The sequence below is a fragment of the Oryzias latipes genome, chromosome 4, assembly GCF_002234675.1.
Source record: "Oryzias latipes chromosome 4, ASM223467v1".
Classification (NCBI taxonomy): Eukaryota; Metazoa; Chordata; class Actinopteri; order Beloniformes; family Adrianichthyidae; genus Oryzias; species Oryzias latipes.
The window spans coordinates 14,463,978-14,484,523 of NC_019862.2; the positions used below are offsets into that span (position 1 = coordinate 14,463,978).

The 20,546-nt window shown below is 38.4% G+C and overlaps 2 protein-coding genes across 3 annotated transcripts in view; one reads left to right on the plus strand and one right to left on the minus strand.

The window, feature by feature from the left end:
- The window catches only part of nek7 (NIMA related kinase 7), a 67,110-nt gene that overhangs the window by 41,988 nt on the left and 4,576 nt on the right, over nt 1–20,546 (plus strand). Inside the window, exons 8-9 of the mRNA XM_023954265.1 lie at nt 176–270; nt 19,085–19,198. Of these exons, the coding sequence (XP_023810033.1) occupies nt 176–270; nt 19,085–19,198 (209 nt within the window). The remainder of the gene's footprint in view (nt 1–175; nt 271–19,084; nt 19,199–20,546) is intronic.
- LOC111947363 lies at nt 6,861–17,928 on the minus strand. Of its 2 annotated transcripts, none has more exons than XR_002873182.1 (2): nt 7,392–17,928; nt 6,861–7,188 (listed from the first exon to the last, which is right to left on the minus strand). XR_002873182.1 is itself a non-coding variant. In XM_023954264.1 (2 exons), the coding sequence occupies exon 2, from the start codon at nt 13,721–13,723 to the stop codon at nt 7,877–7,879; it is 5,847 nt and encodes a 1,948-aa protein (XP_023810032.1). In that variant the 5' UTR covers nt 13,724–14,521; nt 14,725–17,928; the 3' UTR covers nt 6,861–7,876. The 2 variants fall into 2 exon arrangements, 1 of the variants encoding a protein (XP_023810032.1); XM_023954264.1 differs by having other exon boundaries at nt 6,861–14,521; nt 14,725–17,928.

Here is a 20,546-nt window from a genome sequence, read left to right on the forward strand (position 1 = left end):
CTGTAGGCATAGTTTTAGGTCTTCTACATCCTTTTGTGGGCAAAAGTTGGAAGCATTTGTTTGCAATGCAAATTGTTAATTCTCATTTTCTGCTTTGTTTCTCCCTTTTATTTTTATTTGACTTTGTTTTTCTTACCTTTTCTTTCCCTTATCCTTCATTCCCTCTGTGCTGCAGTGGGTACCCCATACTACATGTCACCTGAGAGGTTACGTGAAAATGGCTACAACTTCAAATCTGACATCTGGTCGCTCGGATGCCTTCTCTACGAGGTAAGCTGTAGCACTCTGTGCACAAACTGTCACCTCACACTCCCAGGCAGGAGTGACATGAAAACACACAGGTGCAGTGACACACATAAACAAACAAACCACCCTCAATCCAGCAGATAAATCATGATGTGAAATATACCTTCATATGTTTTATTACCACGGGAGCAACTTTTCTAAATATTAATGACATTTAGAAGAATTATGTCATGTTAAATGTGTTTTAACTGCTCGCAATACAATCTAGTTTTGTGCCTTTTTTTTGACCAGGAAAAACAGTTTCTGTTAGTTGTACTCAAAACACAAGATGTAACGGACGACAAAATTAAAATGAAGAAATGATATCTAATCTTTAGTATAAGATTTATCATTCATAGGCGTTTTAAATGCACGTTATTCAGAGAGTTGCACCTCTTTCTTATGGGAATCCCATTTTTCAGAGAAAATACAAGTTTATTTTCTTTCCTTTGCACTCTGACTTATTTTACTGGCAGTTCAGCTCAAGTTGTACCTCAATAGCTTGGCATTCCTAATTGTCAGTATTTTAATCTATTTTATATCCCCTTTCTAATTTCAGTCATTTGGAATTAGCTTTCTTCTAAAAACACTGGTCATCAAACTCTGTAACCTTTACTGAAATATGTTTTTTTTCTTCTAAAGAATAGTGTTTATTTTCATTATGGCATAATATAGAAATCTGTGAATCTGTCAAATCTATGATTGCTTGACCTTGAAAAAAAAGAAAAACCCTTTTTTGTTTTTCAAATTTAAGCCGTCAGGCAATCCCATACAAAGCAAGAGAAAAATGGTAAGAGGCGAGCCGAACAATGCTGCGGATGGGTGGCAGCAGGCTGCCTGACGTTGGTCACTCTTAGGTCCACACATCTTGACCACACGCAGACGAGACTGAATTCAGAAGCCAATTTTCAGATTAGGTAGCACTCACCTTTTCTGATCTTGACTGTCCCTGAGTTCCAGATCTTTTGGGCTTCGTTTCCACACATCACTACAGGGCTCTGGAGTACATTTTTGCACCAGTTGCAAAAATGCGGCTAGCTTTTTTTCTTATTTGCACCAGCATGAAAGTTTGGTGCACCCACCTTCTTGATCACATTGCCTTTAACTCAGCACTTTTACATTGGTACTTTCCTTTTTATTTGCGGTCAGTCGGTATCAGACTTGAAAATGATTCATTTACAAAATGGTAAACAAAAAGCCCTTTATTTAAAACAAAGTTCTATAATAATGATAAATGACATGAAAAGTTGGACTTTTAAAGACCCACTCCAATGAATTTCATGCTTTTTAAAATCTTTTTTAAAAAGTCTTTTTAAAATGCTCTTGTTGCATTTTTTTTTTAAATTGGATAAAAAAATTGTTGCTTCACTAGATTGCTTCACTGAGCTGAAATTTAAGGGGAAAAAAAACAAACTTATAAACGTTTATGATTACGACAAAGCATATCCAGAAACTCTTCATTGGTATGTCTTGAATTTAAATATTCAGGACAGCAGCAGTTTGGTTTGGGTTAGCAGTGACTTTTAATGTATGTCGTTTAAGGCACTTCATGTCAGATAGCTTTCTGTTAAAATGATGGACAAACGTCATCATCCAATCAGTGATGTCCCATAATGCCTACTTTTTCCAGTTTGTTTTTGTGTCATTTTAACAAATTACTTTTGTTTTCTGAAACGTTTCATTTTGTTATTTTTTCACTTTATTTGTTCTTTTTCTTTCTTTTTTTGGAATAGTTATAGTTCCAGGAATTTTGCTTTGATTTGTAAGACTTAATGTTTCCTTTTTATTATTTTTTTTGCTTTTTTAAATGTTAGGATCTTTCTGATGTTTTTGCGTTGATTGATTTGTTGATGTGGTTTGAGCTTCAGGGCCACCGTAGTTGATCCTTTAACACCAATAATGTTGTAGCAACAATTAAATAACACAGGACTTTTGACATACTGTAAATCTTCAACCATTCACACGATCCTCGTTAATCGGCTGGTTCTGACGCGGAGAAAAGCGGCTTTTCTTTCTGGCTTTTCATTTAAATGCAACACGTTACTAACTAACGTAGAAAGCTGCGGTGCAAAGCGGCTGGAAAGTTACGGTAGTTGACAGAATGTTGACACTGGCGCAGAAGCTGCGATGTTAAAGGATTTCAACAGACTTTTGGTTTTCATCTGCTCCAACTGCCGGAAACTGAATGACTCAGCTGGACATTCTCATAAACAAAAACAACCATTCCTGTTTGAGGTGTGTCACACCTGCACACACATACAGGAATAAGCCCAGACTTTCAGAGTTGCGGAGATTAGGCTTTCTTTCCCCACAGAGCGGCTGGGTGCACCGGTGCGACCATGGATTTTTTTTTTTAGGCGAAGCATTGAAAAATCCAGTCGCACGTGCGACCAAATTGGTCACGCTCTAGAGCCCTGTCACTAACTACACCTTTTCCTCCAGTTTGAGGATGGAGATGGAGCAGCTTCACAGTGGAAGGCTTGCTCTGGTTGGAGGCTGTGCTCGCTCAGAGATCACAGGATTTCATGCTAATTAGTTGCAAGCAATGCCTTGCACCAGTGCATGTGTGGTTGGCTTAATGTAGGGGTGTTTTTGGTCCTTTCAATCTTTCAGTCTGTGCAATTCGTTGACATAGTATTTATGAAATGTAATATATGTATATATGTATATATTTAATAATAATAATAATTTGTATATATGTAATATGAAATATATGTCTAGTATGCAAAAGCATTTAAAACGGTCAGGGTTCTTCAAGGATGTCAAAAAAAACAAAGACAATTGCTGAAAAAGTTTACCAATATATAAAGGTGGCTTGAAAAATATAGCAAAGTTCTACATCGCACAAGTCGAGGAAGATTAATATGAGTTAGGAGGCTGGAGAGGAGTAAGAAAAGAAGTGGAAAAGAAAAATAACAAATAGCAAGAGAGGGGTTATGGATTGGTGGAGCAAAGACAAAGATGGGGGGCTTTCTGGGAGATGGAGAGTTAGAGGCACAAGAGCAGAGACAGAACTCTGACCATCAGGCCAGGGTTAGCGATGCAAGAAGCCTGCAGAGACAAAGATTTTACAACCTTATTGTTACTCGCTTTCACCATCCCATGCATATTCTCTTTGAAAATGAGGTGTCTGCTTCCTCTTTTCTTGGTGAGAGGGCTCCACAGTGTATAAAGTGTCAGGAAACTTATGTCTTTCTCAGAACTCTCTTCTTCATTCCTTTTTGCTCTGCTCTGCTCCCCTCTCTAACACTCCCCTTTATATGCTTTCTTTTTCCTAACTTAACCTTCAGGCATATGGAATTCACACAGAAGATTCATGTCTGATCCCTTTGGTTCTCATTGATTTCACTCTGAAAATACAGTCAGGGATGAGGAATGTGCTGGTGTTTTGATGTGTTTTCACTTCCATGAATCTGTGTGTTTGTATCGCTGGGAGTTCTGCTCCTTATCTGTGAAACGGCTCCCATTGAAGGAGCCTGCATTTTTCATTCTTATGCCCGAGGGTTGGGCTAAGGTCTGAAGGGTCTGCCTGTCAATACCTGGACATTGCGTCTGCGTCTTTCTTTATCTCCCATTCTGTTTGATCCCTTTTTTCTCATGTCCCGTCTCATTACATCACCCCACTCTGCCCTGCGTCCTTCACCCCATTCCACCATGTCATGGTAAACAGAAATGCTCACCCCGGTTGTGTCCCATGGAAACCAGGAACAGAGATCACAGCTTCTTCTCAGCGTCTAATGCCAGCGAGTGATACTGCAGACACATGGGGCTCTCCCTCTTTACTCAAAGTCAGAATCACCCCTTACATTGATTACCAACTCACCAACTGAATGTGCTTCCTGTAAAGGAAATGCATTTTACACACCCATTGCTGGTCCCCTGCTTGCACAGATATGTTGCGGTTTGTGCATTTGGTTAAAAGTCAGTGGAGAATAATGTCTTGAAAAGCTTTACTGGAATGTGTCTCCTTCCTGTATGGAGGCCAGCCATCCATACCTCTGACTGTGCCCATGTCTCATGCTTGCTGCCTCATTCCCTCCCCTCCTGTTTTGCTGCTGGTTTTACGAGACCCCAAAAAGCTGGGTTCCCAGCAGCTGTTGTTTGCATGTGATGATCTTCACCGAAGGCCTTTTTTCTCTATATTTCTAAAGGAGATTTTCTTTCCCCTGTCTGCATTAACAATTAAAAGTCCTTGATAATACCACTTTGTTTAAATAAAAGGAAACTCAATTTGTGGAAGGTCTTTTAAAACTGTTTTCATTTTTCTTACATTAGTATAAAATTGTCTGCATCCCTTGGCGAAAAAAGCACATCCCCCCCAAACGGTATTCAGTAATCCCATCATAAAAATGCAACAGAAGGTTGGCTATAGAGCTTGCTTATTGGAAACACAGATGCAAACTCTTTGAAAAATATGTATATTCTTTATATACCGTTTATTAGTACAGTGTTTCTAAAAATAACCCATAAGATCTATAAATCTATAAAAATCATGATCTATAAAAGCATTATAGATCATAGATATAGATGATGTTTAAGGCTGTAAAACCCCTCACTACACATTTTATGCACTTTTGTCAGACAGACTTGACTATTTTCACACATTTCTCTCTTGTTTAAACTCTCAAAGTTCAAACCTTCATAGAGAAAGTAGTCCAGTATTATAGAAAAAAAACAAAAATCTGATCACAATCATAGATTTGTGTAAATGTGGCAAGCTGAAAGTGTCCTGTACAGGAAACGCAAAACAGATGAGATTGATTGGCAAGGTCAACAGCCTATCAGGATGCAGAACACAATTTGCTGTAAAATAAAAAAAAACACACAAAAATTCCATTATAATTGCATTAGACTTACTTCCACGTCTTCAATAACAGTACTAACATATTTAGCAAACAATACCAGTCACTCGTTTGAGACGGTTGGTAAAAGGTCACCTTTACACTTCAGAATCAGTTTGACCGAATCAATTTTATCAGCGAAAGACAAAAATCCAACATGATGAATGTAAAGTTTAGTGGAATAGATCACTCCACGACATGCCTACTTTGTCTTACTTCTGTAGCAGAAACAAACAATATTCATAATTATTTAGAATGTTATTATTTCAACTGATACAGTTTCAGGTATACTCTCAATCTCGCTTCTAAGAGATAAGTGTGCATTCAAAAAATGTAAAACTAGTTCTCTAATTTGCAGAGTTGAACTGTCACCACTCAGTGCAGCTACAGGGAGATTGGCCCATGAGATTATATTTAACAAATTCTTCAAAGCTTAAATCCACTGTAATCTAACGCTTTCAAGTCACCCATCCATTACTGACTTCTTTTCCCTTCCTGCCCACTTCTCTTTTGACTGTGTTGAAGTCGAGCAGTGATGACTCCATTGGGGGTAGGTATAGGTCTAATGACTATCCCTACATTGTGACTTATTGCCTTGATTAATATATCATCATAAAACCCCATGAAGGACCAATGAGTAAATTAAAAAGTAATCATTTTTACTCTTGAATAGTTTGGAGTGCATACGCTGTAGAACTATATTTGAGGAAATATCTTTAATAGAACCATAGAAAATGCATATTTGTTTCAAAACTTTGCATGTTAACATTTCGAAGTGGGAAAAAAGCCATTTGGTCCCAGAATGTTAAGACTCTAGAGAGAAGGAGGGTAGAGGGGAAATGATGGTTGTTTCTTCTTGCTTCTTTTAATTGGTGTACAGGGAGAGAATCTGGAGTAAAAGTGAGACTCAGATCGGTGCTAATTAAAATAGAAGGCCTAAGCCAGACATTTAAGATGCACAGGGATGTTAGCTACATGACATGGCTGGGGAGGGCACTACCTGGCAAAGAGGAGCACCTGACTGCAAAGTAGAGCTTTAGTGTGTGAAACTTTCGCTGATATTCAGACCAGATACTTAAAAACTTAAATACATATAAAACCCCAATTTTTTCCTATTCATGGGTCATCCATGCTGTTAATCATCAGACCATTTGCTCTGAATGTTCATTTTACTTCTAATAGAAGTATTAAAAGGAACAATGGCACTTCATTCACTAGCGTTATACTCTTGTTATCTGTTATTTTAATTTAAACTCCCATCTTTTTCTTTCTTTCCAATGGGTTACTAAGATATCTTAATAGTGTTTTAATGGCCAAGTTTAGTATTACAGTTGTAACACCTATCCCATGTAACTACACGAATAACCCTCTGTTATTAAGTCGTATTACTAAGGGCGGTGTCCTGGATTCGTCTAATTTGATTTAGTTAGGGGTAACAAGAAATACAAAAAACACTTAATTTAATACAAAAAACAATACTGGAAATCGGCGGTGCCTCCACTTAACAGGAATTTAACATTAGAATTTTCCTACTAAGAATAATTTGAATTTAAACATTACAACCTTATTTTATTATTTTTTTCCTTTATTTTAAATTAACCCCCACACACAGTTAAAATAAATAAAAAATACAGTTTACGTTAATTAAGAAGAGGTGGGAAAAAAAAAAAGAAAAAAATCAGTTCCTTACACTGAAAACACAGCAACAAAATATTGGTATAGTCCCCTTTTTACTTTTTTTTTTTTTTTGTTGCAGGCCTGATCGATGCTCGGGTGCGTTGTGGCCAAAAACTGAAGAGGGCCCTTTCACTTGCTAAGCAAGCAGAAAAAAAAAACGTGCACGTACTCACTTATCGGATGGTTAGGGCAACTGTTGGCGGGCGAAAATGCTCTGCAGGCAAACTCAGCGTCATCCAGCTGCACAGCAGGACAGCGGAGGCGGGAATCTCTGAGGCCTGGGGGTTGGAATCGCTCAGACGACCGGCAGGGTGTGCTCGATCTTCCACGGGTGCTCGGTCCTCCACAGGTGCTCAGTCTTCCACAGGGTCCAAAAAAGACTCGTCTATGGTCAATTGCATAAAAGTCCCATTTAGAACTTTGAGAATTCATTTTGGGTTACTTTTACCTAGCACAGTGAAAAACTATCCCACCACGTTACACTTAATATTCTAAAGCTAGTCGCAATTAGCATTCGGCTGCATTTTGTAATATGTAGCCATGGTGCCAAACGAGCAGTTTAAACACATCAAAAAACTCATTACTTACATGACAAACAGTGTCCACAATTTTAACAGAAAGTTGACTCTGCGTCGAACTTGAAAAAATCGTAGCCTTCAGCGTCAGCTCCGCTCCTCACCAAGGTCTGACTATCTCTGCCCGTTAGTGAAACGTTTGTTTTCGATTGCACCTCTTAGACACACCCACTTATCTCTGAATGGATGGCTCATTATACGGACAGGTAACATAACAAATCAAATTTCAGACTTAACAAAAAATACATACAGGTTAGGCTGTGGGGCAAAATCAATTTTTACAACATACAAAACCAAAATAACTTCATTCCCAATGGAATAAGAAAACTTGTTAAACAAACCCAAACAAGTGGCCATTGAACTTTTTTTTTTTTTCAAAAAATAAATTTTAATCTTTCAGTGGCCTAGTCTAAAATTTATTTCTTTTTTCTTTCTTTCAAATTTTCGACTGGGCTACACTCTCCCCGTTCTAAAAGGTTTAGATGTCCTCATCTAATGTCAATATCTATACAAAGATTTAAGGTGTTTCTTAGGTTTGGGAAGATTGTCATGCGAACTAAGGTTCAACTGAATAACCATACCATGATGAACTATGGTTACAGGTTCCTCAGTTTGTTTTCCAGGTTTGTCATAACTCAATCGAATGACTGGCTTCACTTCTCGAGTTGATTTCCTGTGTTTTGAACTCTCAACATTTGTGTCTGTGTCTGTTTCTTCTTCATTCGTTTCAGGTTCAAAGTCTGAATGTTCACTTTCATTATGATTATTTTCATTTGTTTCATGTTCTGGTTCACCCCCAGAGGAGGACTTGTCACAGTTTGATTTGTCGGACACTGATCCTAGAGATCTTTGGACTAATCTTTGAACTTGGTCCTTTTTGGGGTACTCGCACGCATACTCTGAGTCTGAAGAAGAGTTGCTCATCCCAGAGTGGGAGTAACTTTCACTTTGACGATATTTTTGTCTCTGTCTTGTGATCGGAGGGTTGACACTTTTGGTTGCTTTTGAAATTTCTGGAATCCTGACAAGGTAACCAATAGGAAGTAGATGATCTCTATGCAAAGTTTTGACACTTCCTGGTCCTTGTTCAGGTTCGACTTTATAGACGGGTAGATTTGGTAGTTTTCTTACTACAACGTACGGGATTGGCTTCCATCTGTCTTGCAGCTTGTGTTTTCCAGTAAGGCCAACATTTCTAATAAGAACTCTGTCACCTTCTTGTAGTGGTTGGTCTATCACACGTTGATCATATCTAGATTTGTTTCTAAGATGGTTTTTAGTTGCACTCTCTGTTGCTAGATGATAGGCATGTTTCAGTTCTTTTTTCATTTTTTCAACGTATTGTAAATGGGAGTTTTCTGTGTTTTTCTCAAACGCTGCATCAAAACAGATGTCGATGGGCAATCTGGCGTTTCGACCGAACATTAAAAAGTATGGCGAATATCCGGTTGATTCATTTTTTGAACAGTTGTACGCATGTACTAACTGACCAATATGTTGACTCCAGTTATGTTTCTTTATGTTTTCCAGTGTTCCCAGCATTGAAAGAAGTGTTCTGTTGAACCGTTCAGGTTGCGCATCGCCTTGGGGATGATAAGGAGATGTGCGGGATTTTCGAATGCCGAGCATAGAGAGTAGCTCTTTATTGAGTCGGCTCTCAAAATCTCTACCTTGATCTGAATGTATTCTGGCGGGCAATCCATAGTGGACAAAATACTTTTCCCACAGTACTTTTGCGACAGTAACTGACTTCTGGTCTTTAGTTGGAAATGCCTGTGCGTAACGAGTGAAATGATCAGTTACTACAAGCACATTTTGAATACCTTTGTTGTCTGGCTCAATTTGGAGAAAATCAATACAAACAAGATCTAATGGACCATTGCTCGTGATTTGATTAAGAGGTGAGGAACGTTGTGGAAGAGTTTTTCGTGAAATACAGCGTCCACATGTCTTAATGTATTGATCCACATCGGCATTCATGCGTGGCCAATAAAATCGATCTTTGAGCAGTTCTGAGGTTTTTTCTACTCCAAGATGTCCACAATCATCATGTAGTGATTTCATAACACTAGTTCGATATCGTTCTGGCAAAAGCAACTGTTTGTTTTCTGTACCGTTTGGTATTTTTCTCAATCGGTACAGCAGTCCTTCGTTTAACTTGAGGCGGGGTCTTTCACGCGATAATAATGTTATGTCAGGGGAATCCGTCTTGGTTACGACAGCCTGTTTGCCTGAATGAATGGCTTGTTTGACAGGACCAATGACTAAGTCAAGATCTTGAGCAACTTGGAGCTCTTTGGGTGACAGTTGATCAATAAACTGTGCGCTCAAACTAACTGGAAAAGCATAAGCTTCTGGGATCGCTGCTGGGGGGACACCCAATTGATCAGCAAATCTGGATGAGTTGGCTGAGGTTTCTTTTTTACAAATAGCTTTTATTGCTGATTTAGGCACATCTGTCCATTGGTTTGTATCACTATACTGACGTGATAAGAGGTCGGCGTCGATGTTGTGACGACCGGGCCGATATTGGATGTTAAAATCATACGTGGCTAATGCTGCAAGCCAGCGATGTCCAACTGCATTTAGTTTGGCCGTTGTCAGTACGTAAGTCAGCGGATTGTTGTCTGTTCTGACGGTGAATTTTGCACCATAGAGGTAATCATGAAATTTATCGACAACGGACCATTTCAAAGCCAAAAATTCAAGTTGATGTACCGGGTAGTTTCGCTCAGAGTCGCTTAGTTTTCTGCTAGCAAATGCGACTGGTTTAAGACCTTCAGGGTGCTCTTGGTTAAGGACAGCACCTAAACCATTCATGCTCGCGTCTACGTGCAAAATATAAGGTTTGGTGGGATCCGTGAAGGCCAACACCGGGGCATTTGTCAAATGGTGGATTATTGTTTCGAACGCTTTGTGACAAGCCTCATCCCAGCGTTCTTTGAATGGCTCAGATGGTTTGAAATAACTCTTGGAGGAATCTTTTGGTTTGTTTTTCTTATTTTTTTGCGTAGGTGGATAGCCTTTGGTGAGTTCAGTTAGGGGACGGACTATGCTTGAGTAGTTGGCTATAAATCTGCGGTAGTACCCGCAGAAACCAAGAAAAGATCTTAGGGTCTTGAGATCTGTTGGTTCAGGCCAGTTTGTAACTACCGCAACTTTTTCGGGATCAGTCGCAATGCCTTTTTCTGACACTATGTGTCCGACATATTTTACTTGAGACTGACAAAACTGACATTTGTCAATGGACACTTTGAGACCATACTCTTCGAGTCGATCTAATACTTTTAGGAGACGTTGCTCGTGTTCTTCGAGCGTTTTGCCAAACACGATGATGTCATCCAGATACACGATGACTTGGAGCAGGTGCATATCACCAACAGCTTTCTCCATCAGCCGCTGAAAAGTAGCTGGAGCTCCGGTAATTCCTTGAGGCATGCGCTCAAACTGGTAAAATCCGAGGGGGCAGATAAATGCAGTTTTTTCCTTGTCTTCTTCCGACATGGCTATTTGATAATAACCACTTCGGAGATCCAAAACGGAGAACCATTTACTACCAGTAAGGCAATCCAAGGCGTCATCTACACGCGGAATGGTGTATTGATCAGGTATAGTCCGACTGTTTAGGGTTCTGTAGTCAATGCAAATTCTGATCGAACCGTTCTTTTTACGCACAACTACTATTGGTGATGCGTATTGGCTGCGAGACTCTTTGATAACACCTGCCTTTATCAACTGCTGCAAGTGTTTTCTCACATCGTCAATGTCAGCTGGAGCTAAACGTCGCGACCTTTCTCGGAAAGGGGTTGAGTCACTTAATCGGATTTTGTGTTCAACATCTTTTGCTAGTCCCACATCCCATTCATCAAGGGAAAAAACATTGCGTCGTGCCATTAACTTTTGTCTTAGTCTGTTTTTCCATTCTTCCGAGACAGGAGAATCACCAAAATCAAAAAGGTTGGCGTCTAAAGCAGTATGCTTTGACTCCAGGGCTTGTGGATTTGTGACAATGTCAACAGTGTGCATTTCTGCAACAACAGTCCCAACCTGAATGCAGGTGGGCTTCTCTGACTCATTTTGCAAAAGCACAGTGAAACTGTTCTCATCAATATCACTCTCCAGAAGAACACCTGGTTGTACTAACACACCAGAGGGAAGTTGAGAAACAACGGGAGCTTCAACCAGTACTACATCTTGCGAGTTTGTAGCTCTATGCTCGATGGTGCACGTAGCCTTAAACTTTTCACCGGGAGCTAGAGTAAGTGGACCTGGTCCCGGCCATTTAACTTGTCCGATTGGTTTTTCTTCTGTATTTGACTGCGGTGGCTGAACTTTTATTTGATCGTAAACAGCTTTAACTCTCATAGAGCTGATTTTACATTCACTGTTATTTTCCTTGCAAATCTGAAAGAGCCTGCGGAAAAGAAAAGCATTTGTACCCACAACAACTGGAGTTTCATGACCTTGACGAGGTTCAGGACAGATGAGGGCTAAAACAGTAACTGGCCCTTTAACACCAGTCACATCTTCAGGAAATTCCATTTCCACGACTACGCAGCCACAGTAGGGATATGACTCTGCAGATAAACCCCAGATCGCGAGACTGGAAATTGGTTGGAGAGGTATGTGTGAGATATTTCTCTTATACCAATCCTCAAAGATAATGGTCACTGTGGACCCGGAATCCATAAGACCTTTGCAGGAAATGTTGTTGACTTTGATTTCGGCAATAGAAGATGGACCAATCAGACCCGGAGGGATGTCTGAGTTATGAATGGGTACGCTGGTTTTATTGACATGAGCAATATGCTCTTTTTGATCCTTCTTTCTTTCTCTAGGGGCATCAGTACCACGTCGGGCTTGTCTTATGAGTTTTTGTATCACTTTTTGCGAGTTTTCCGGAGCCGTACATTTTGGAGCAATGTGTCCGTTTTCTCCGCAATGATAACAAAAATAATCAGACTCTTTTGTATTATTTGGTTTTGACTGAGCAGGTTTAGCACTGCACTCAGTCTTGTATCTGGGGTAGTAACCCGTGTCTGTTGTATATGTTTTTGGCTTTACTGACATTACATTTATCTGATTTTGGAGAGCTTTAACTTCCCTTTTCAGTTTTTGCACTTCATCGGATTCTGCTTTGCATTTTTTTTCTTTTTTGGACCCTTGTTTGCTTGCTGTTGACTGTTTATTTAGTGCTTTTAATTTTTCCTTAAGTTCTTGAACTTCTGTTTGAAGATCAGCTGACTCATTTTTTTTATGCTCCGACTCAGTGGTTTGTACACTGCGAACATACTGTTTTGATGGCTTTTTGAGCTTTTGTCTGGCTAATTCATGCTCCTCTTCTTCACGAATCTCTTTGAGTAAACTGAGAAATGATGGGGGGGCACTTCGCCTCTCTCTAAGATTTAGATTAAGTAGCATTATATCAGACTCAGTGGCACCCTTAATGAGTTGCTCTAGTCTAGCTTTATTGACTTCATGGACGTTTAGGCCTCCCCTTTTCACAACCTTATTCAATGTTCGTTCTAATCTGAGCAAGAAATCTGACAGGCACTCATTCGGCTTTTGGTGAAGAGCTTTGAATGTAAAATACAGTTCTTCACCTGACTCTACAGTTCCAAAAGTACTCTCGAGGACTTCAATGTAATCCATATGAGTTGCGTCAGGATTTGACATGCGCACAGCTTGGATGATCTCCAAAGCTGGTCCTTTGAGACTTTCAACGATTCTTCGTTTTTTCTCCCTGTCTGTGTACTCATATTCATCCACCATGAACTTAGCTTGTTCCATCCAGTTATCCAAGTTATCTTCTCCAGGTGGAGTAGGATGGACTCCAGAAAATGTTCTTAGACGCCTGTAGGAACTATGTTCATTGTTTTTGGGTGACTGTGCTAAATCATTCAATGCACGAATGACAGATTCAGCATTTTGGTTCGCAGAAAGAACGGGACTACATAGCTGAGTTACATCATCAAGAGATTTTCCTTCATCTTGGAGAAACTTGACCAGTTTTTCTGAGAATAAACCAGAACTCTGTTCTCGTTCAACAGTAACTAAAGTCCACTTAACACCTTCATCGACAACCAGTTCGGTAGGAACCTTAGTTGAATCTATTTCTTCTCGGCATTCGCAAAGCACAGTTACTGTGTTGCTATCTGGATCAAACATTTTGCCTCGTACTCTCACTTTGCCAATAGCTTTTATGGTTTCGAGTGCAAGTTCAACAGTGTCAACCGGAGTTTCTTCAGAAATACCCATTGCCATTAGAGCATGTGACGTATCCACACCTTCACCTCTACACCAGTTGCTTACATTTGGAACACTGTGATTTTGTTTAAAGGCCATTGTTTTGTTTTCAAAAGAGCCAATGACATATAAATTTTATTATTTGAATCCCAGCGGTGCCTCCAATTGTGTAACACCTATCCCATGTAACTAGACGAATAACCCTCTGTTATTAAGTCGTATTACTAAGGGCGGTGTCCTGGATTCGTCTAATTTGATTTAGTTAGGGGTAACAGGAAATACAAAAAACACTTAATTTAATACAAAAAACAATACTGGAAATCGGCGGTGCCTCCACTTAACAGGAATTTAACATTAGAATTTTCCTACTAAGAATAATTTGAATTTAAACATTACAACCTTATTTTATTATTTTTTTCCTTTATTTTAAATTAACCCCCACACACAGTTAAAATAAATAAAAAATACAGTTTACGTTAATTAAGAAGAGGTGGGAAAAAAAAAAGAAAAAAATCAGTTCCTTACACTGAAAACACAGCAACAAAATATTGGTATAGTCCCCTTTTTACTTTTTTTTTTTTTTTGTTGCAGGCCTGATCGATGCTCGGGTGCGTTGTGGCCAAAAACTGAAGAGGGCCCTTTCACTTGCTAAGCAAGCAGAAAAAAAAAACGTGCACGTACTCACTTATCGGATGGTTAGGGCAACTGTTGGCGGGCGAAAATGCTCTGCAGGCAAACTCAGCGTCATCCAGCTGCACAGCAGGACAGCGGAGGCGGGAATCTCTGAGGCCTGGGGGTTGGAATCGCTCAGACGACCGGCAGGGTGTGCTCGATCTTCCACGGGTGCTCGGTCCTCCACAGGTGCTCAGTCTTCCACAGGGTCCAAAAAAGACTCGTCTATGGTCAATTGCATAAAAGTCCCATTTAGAACTTTGAGAATTCATTTTGGGTTACTTTTACCTAGCACAGTGAGAAACTATCCCACCACGTTACACTTAATATGCTAAAGCTAGTCGCAATTAGCATTCGGCTGCATTTTGTAATATGTAGCCATGGTGCCAAACGAGCAGTTTAAACACATCAAAAAACTCATTACTTACATGACAAACAGTGTCCACAATTTTAACAGAAAGTTGACTCTGCGTCGAACTTGAAAAAATCGTAGCCTTCAGCGTCAGCTCCGCTCCTCACCAAGGTCTGACTGTCTCTGCCCGTTAGTGAAACGTTTGTTTTCGATTGCACCTCTTAGACACACCCACTTATCTCTGAATGGATGGCTCATTATACGGACAGGTAACATAACAAATCAAATTTCAGACTTAACAAAAAATACATACAGGTTAGGCTGTGGGGCAAAATCAATTTTTACAACATACAAAACCAAAATAACTTCATTCCCAATGGAATAAGAAAACTTGTTAAACAAACCCAAACAAGTGGCCATTGAACTTTTTTTTTTTTTTCAAAAAATAAATTTTAATCTTTCAGTGGCCTAGTCTAAAATTTATTTCTTTTTTCTTTCTTTCAAATTTTCGACTGGGCTACACAGTACAGTGTGCTAACAGCTGGACAAGAAATTATCGCACTGCATAACATGTTTAAAATAATCTTTTAATTAAACCTTGACTTTCATAATATGAAACTTTTTTTTGCTTCGATTCCCTCATTCTCGCAAAGGTTTGTTGTTGGACTTTTTGCGCTGCCAGCTTGATCTATTCACGACGGGGTAGTGAATTTGGGTTCTGTTTTGACCAAAAATCATATTAAGCCATCCATCTGTAGTCCAAGCCCACTTAATCCCTTTTGGGATCACTAGGTTGCTGGAGCCTATACCAGCTATGGTTGGGGAAGTTGGAGTACACTGTGGACAGGTCACCAGTCCATCACGTTCCTGTTAAACTATACAGAAAACTGGCTTAAGAGTTATGAACCTGGAGCTGAAATCTGAACCTTCACTTAAGTCTGACTCTTTCTAGTGGTGTACGATAGAACCTTTTTCTTAAATTTGATGAAAGACTGTCTTTTTTATTACTATGACAGAATGTCTGATGTTTTTTAAGCCTTTTTGTTCTAACTGTTCAGCTCATAGCAGTAATGCAAAAAAAACAGGATCAGGTGTAAACTAGGAAAGGAAAAGCCCAATTGTGAGCTTTTGAACACACACAATACATTGTGGTATTTATCAGTTTCAGCCGTTTCAATTGGATATTCAAGGTTAAAAAAACTCAGTGTTTCAGGATCAAGTAATGGAGTTGATGTTTTTAGTTGTGACTGTTGGGACGAAGCTGGGAACATGGTAGAAATCATGTGGGTGAGGGTCCTCACAAAAACAGGGCTGAAAACCTGTGAGCACGTAGTTTTAAGAATGTGCACATCTCTTGCCACCAGCAGCTCACACAGACAGACAGCAGGCATGCGTGTGCATTATATGTCTCTCGAATATCAATGAACCATATACTTGCACACACAGTGACACACACACACACACACACAGTGACACACACACACTGTAACACACTAGGGCCTCTGAGGTCAGGGAAGGAGTCAATCATCTAAACAGCTGCGACAACACAATCTAAAAAAATAGTGCAAGTGTGGATATCTTCTGTGTGTGTGTGTGGATGCATCTTTATGCTTTTGTTCGTGTGTGTTTGTGTGTGTGTGTGTATACACTGTGAGCAGGGGGCCGGCAGCTGTCAGGGGCTAGGAGCAGCAGGCACTAATGAAGCAGATGAATAGTGCAAAAACTCCCAAATACAAACAGGACAGTTGACATTTTTCATCTGTCAAAAGCAGAAGATGCATGAAAATACGAGGGGGTCTTGTTTAACCCTTTGCCTCCTGGTGTCTGTAGTTGCCTGGTTTCTTCTTTTTTGCTGTGTTTGTGTCTCAGTCCTTTTTTTCTCCTGCTTATTAAATTGTGGGCGTTTGGTTGCAGAAAGGAGTCTTTCCACTTGGTTTTCTCCAAAATGCTTTAATAGTCTTTGATATCAAGAAGAAAAATATTTATTTCCTGTCCATCCATCCATGGGTGGTGATAAGATTCCAAATCTGTAAAAAAAACACACACATTCATCTGAAGCCTACATTTTTTCTCTGCAAGTTATGTTGTCATATGTTATAAAAAATGGCTGAATTAGTGAGTGGTTTATTTGGAAGAGGTGCATTTAATCTAAAATCTGTTTCTGATAAAAGACCAACTGCAAATCTGGCTGGAATAAATGAAGACCTGTCATTGATTTTAGCAAAACAAATATGAACGGATGAGTTTGAAATTATTAATATTTTTTATGGTTTAATGCCTTTTAAAATTCAAAATTAAGGTTAATTTTACACACCTGTAATCCAACCTTCAAAAAGCAGCCCGGGTGCATTTGTCTCAATATGAAACTGTTTTCCAGCTTTACTTCAAAGATTACCACATGCTATTTTCTCCAAATACTCTAGAATTGAATTTGAAATCTAAAACCAAAGATATGAAGCTTTGTTTCTGAGATAAGTGTATCACTGCTGCTGACACACACAGGAACACAGCATTTCCAAACACCTCTCATCACTGTCAACCACCCGCTGTGCCAGCCTCAACAACAATGCTTGTAAAAGATGGGAGAAAGATAGATGGAGATATTATCTCCTAATGCAACTCTGCAGTGTTGTGGGGCGTGCGATAAGGTGTCAGTTTGATTAAGAATATCAAAAAGTGCATGATGGTAAATAATGTCCAGAAGAGAATTGACCCGTTGAAACTCTACTGCCATTAATTTAACTTCCCACTATTCATTCTTATGATTCCTTCACACATTAAAAAGAAATACTTCAATCTGATTTTTTTTTGTTTTGATTATTTATAGTAAAGTCATTGCATTTAGCTAATATAAGGTTCATTTTGACGGGAGTCCTCCTATTGTTGTCCTGTGTTGTAAAAATTGGTCTCATCCCAAAAATCTCCCTTTGGTAAAGTACATTTTTTGTAAAACCTGTCTTTATACAACTACTATCACTTCTACATCACAAAGACAACAAAGCATTAAGATTTTATATAAAAAGATTTCAGTTAAGTTAAATGTAGATTTTCTTTCATATGTTTTTTTCTTTTTTAATTAGCAGACTCTAAGCAAATTTGATAAAAATCTTAAAACCCAGCAGATGCATCTTTAGAAAAGTCAGAAAAATTATTCCATATTATTCAGTCTTATCAAAAGTTCAGAAAATTACATGAAGATCAGTCTATTTGTTAAATTTATCGCTAAATGTGGGACCTAAAAACCAGTCAGGCATGGCTGCTGTGACCTGTAAAGAAAACAAAACCAGTTGTAAGCAATGAAGGCCCCCCCCCCCCCCCCCCCCCCCCCACAGGATACTAATTTGATATGATTTTATTTGACATGTTAATGATTAGATTCATAATTCAACAAAACTTGGTTAAATATCAATTCAAACTTCCACCCAATTTTTATGTCATAAAAACAGTTTCTTATAGTAGATGTTAGTGTTGAACTTTTATGAATAAACAGAATTTTTTTACATTAAAAACAAGTATTAAAAAAACAAATAATGAAATGGCCTAAAGAGGGAAGATGTTCATTGATGGGATCAATTTTTATTGGGGTATTTTCAGGTGAAATGTTAGAGTTAATTAAATCCAGCTCTAATTTCTTCTGCTAAAGACTGTATTCAATTTTTTTAATTAAAAGTCGTGTTATTAAAGCTAATTTGTAATATGAAGCCCCGTTTAAAAAAAAAAAAAGTTTTACTTCTTTTGTCCTTTGAAAACTGCACTAAGCAAAAATATCTTTAAATCCACTTTTCAGGGAATTTCTAAGTAAATTATTTTTATAGTAATCTAATTTAGAGAAAAAATATGGTGGTTAGGTTGTTTTAGCAGGGGGGGGGGGGATTTTCAGATCATAGTGATAGAATCTGTCATCTTTCTTAATTTTCATTTTTAAATGGTAGAAGAGGATTTTTGACTCATCACTCAGTTTATCCATCCTTTTATCTCTTCTTGCATTTGTTTTCTGGAAAACTATATTTGTTCTGCTTAAGCTAACCAAAAAAAAAAAACAACTCCTTTTTTGTTGAAGTTTTTTTCTGTCACCTTTGGAAAATTGTCAGTAAGGGGTAGCCATAAGCTTCAAAAACCTTCAGAATGGTTATTTAATCATACTTCCTTGTCTTGAAAGCACAAAGTATGGATTTGACATGAACGCAGAACTTTACATACACTGATTTCTCATCTTTATTTACCCCCCAAAGAAAGAAAAACCTGTTGAAGACCTTAATAGCAATGAACTGCGCAGACGCTGCTTTTAACAGACCACTGCTGTGTCCTCTGTGTACCACCTGTTGAGAGTTAGATTGGTAGTTTGACTCGTTTTGTTTTTTATGTCTGCTCTTCGTCTCACACCCACTTCTCCTTTTCTTGTCTCTTCAATGTTTCTTCTCATGTCTGTGCTTCAGATGGCTGCCTTACAGAGTCCCTTCTACGGGGATAAGATGAACTTGTACTCCCTTTGCACGAAGATTCAACAGTGCGACTACCCCCCTCTTCCCTCAGATCATTACTCACAAGAGGTAAGTATTAACAACAATGTTATAGTTCACCTTATATTTCAATGCCTTCAAACATAGACCTGTTTATGAATTCAGCAGAAGCCTTAATAGTTCTGACTCCTGTAGACTGTAAACATTTGACAATCCCTTAAGTGAAGTTCTATTTTAAGTTTCTTCTTTTTCAATCCTGTTGCCTATTTGTTTTATTCTATTTTTAGATATCTTTATGAACTCAGCCTATCTGTTCTGTGCTAGAGAAACAATGCGATTGTGATTGTTGTGATTAAAAGACCAGCTAGGATTTATTTTGTTTTGCGTTTGAACTTTTCAAATGCGTAATCTAAAGCATGTGGTCATGATTTAAAGTAGCCTAACACAAAATGACTAGTGTCATGTTTCCACAAATCAACATGAAATCATGCGATTGGATGAGGACTTTTCCAGTCACAGTAATACAGTGAGACTGCGGTAAAGTAGAGCCCTGTTGCTGATTACTAATGACGTGTCTTTCAGTCTGTTCAGATTTCTCTTTTCATCTCACTTTTTGCATGGGATGCCCATTTTTGTTTGCTTGTTTCTCCTAAATGAACTTCACTAATGCCTCTTAGATGCAAAAGCTCTGATGATGACTAAATACATGAACAGATGTTCTGCAGAAGGACGTCTTCTAAGGTCTTTTACCTAGTTACACATGCATCAAGCTTTTATTTTTTGAGTCATTGTTCTTTTGCTTTATTACTTAATTTCTTAAACATATATATTTTTTAAAATAATTGTTTACCACACAATCACAGTAGTAAGTAAAAAAGATGATGTTTCATCTATTTTCCAACAGCCTTTTTTTTTAATCTCTAAATACAGTGATAAAAAGGAGGAAGGTTTTTAAGACATAACCTCTTCTTCTATTGATTTGGACTAATATTACTGACTAAATAACTAGAGAATTTAGTTAAAAAAGCCAATTTTGCCATATTTGCTCTCCTAAAGCTGCATTTCGTGCTTTCGTAATTCCAAAATAATAGATATTTGTTATATTGTGCTTAAAAAAAGCAATCAAAAGATATCTTCTGTCAACATCAGCCTTTTAATATTTAACGAACTGACACTTTTTCCTTTTGAATTAAATTTTTTTGATCAATGAAACATTTTTTCTTTTATGCCTTCAAGTGAAGGTTATGTCTGTTAATCTTTGTAAATTCGTTGTGTCCGTCGTTTCCAGGCCACAAAAAAATGTGGCTAAATTGTGATAAAAATTCAAAACGTTTACACCTAAACAGTTTCCGAGTCGCAGACAGCAGGTGAATTCAGGTTAAATAATCTCAGCATTTCCATAAACCCAACCTAATTATTGAGTAAATGTTTTACTGAC

What these genes read in the sequence shown, in the direction of transcription:
- LOC111947363 (XM_023954264.1), bottom strand. Translation starts at nt 13,723, where the DNA reads ATGGCCTTTAAACAAAATCACAGTGTTCCAAATGTAAGCAACTGGTGT.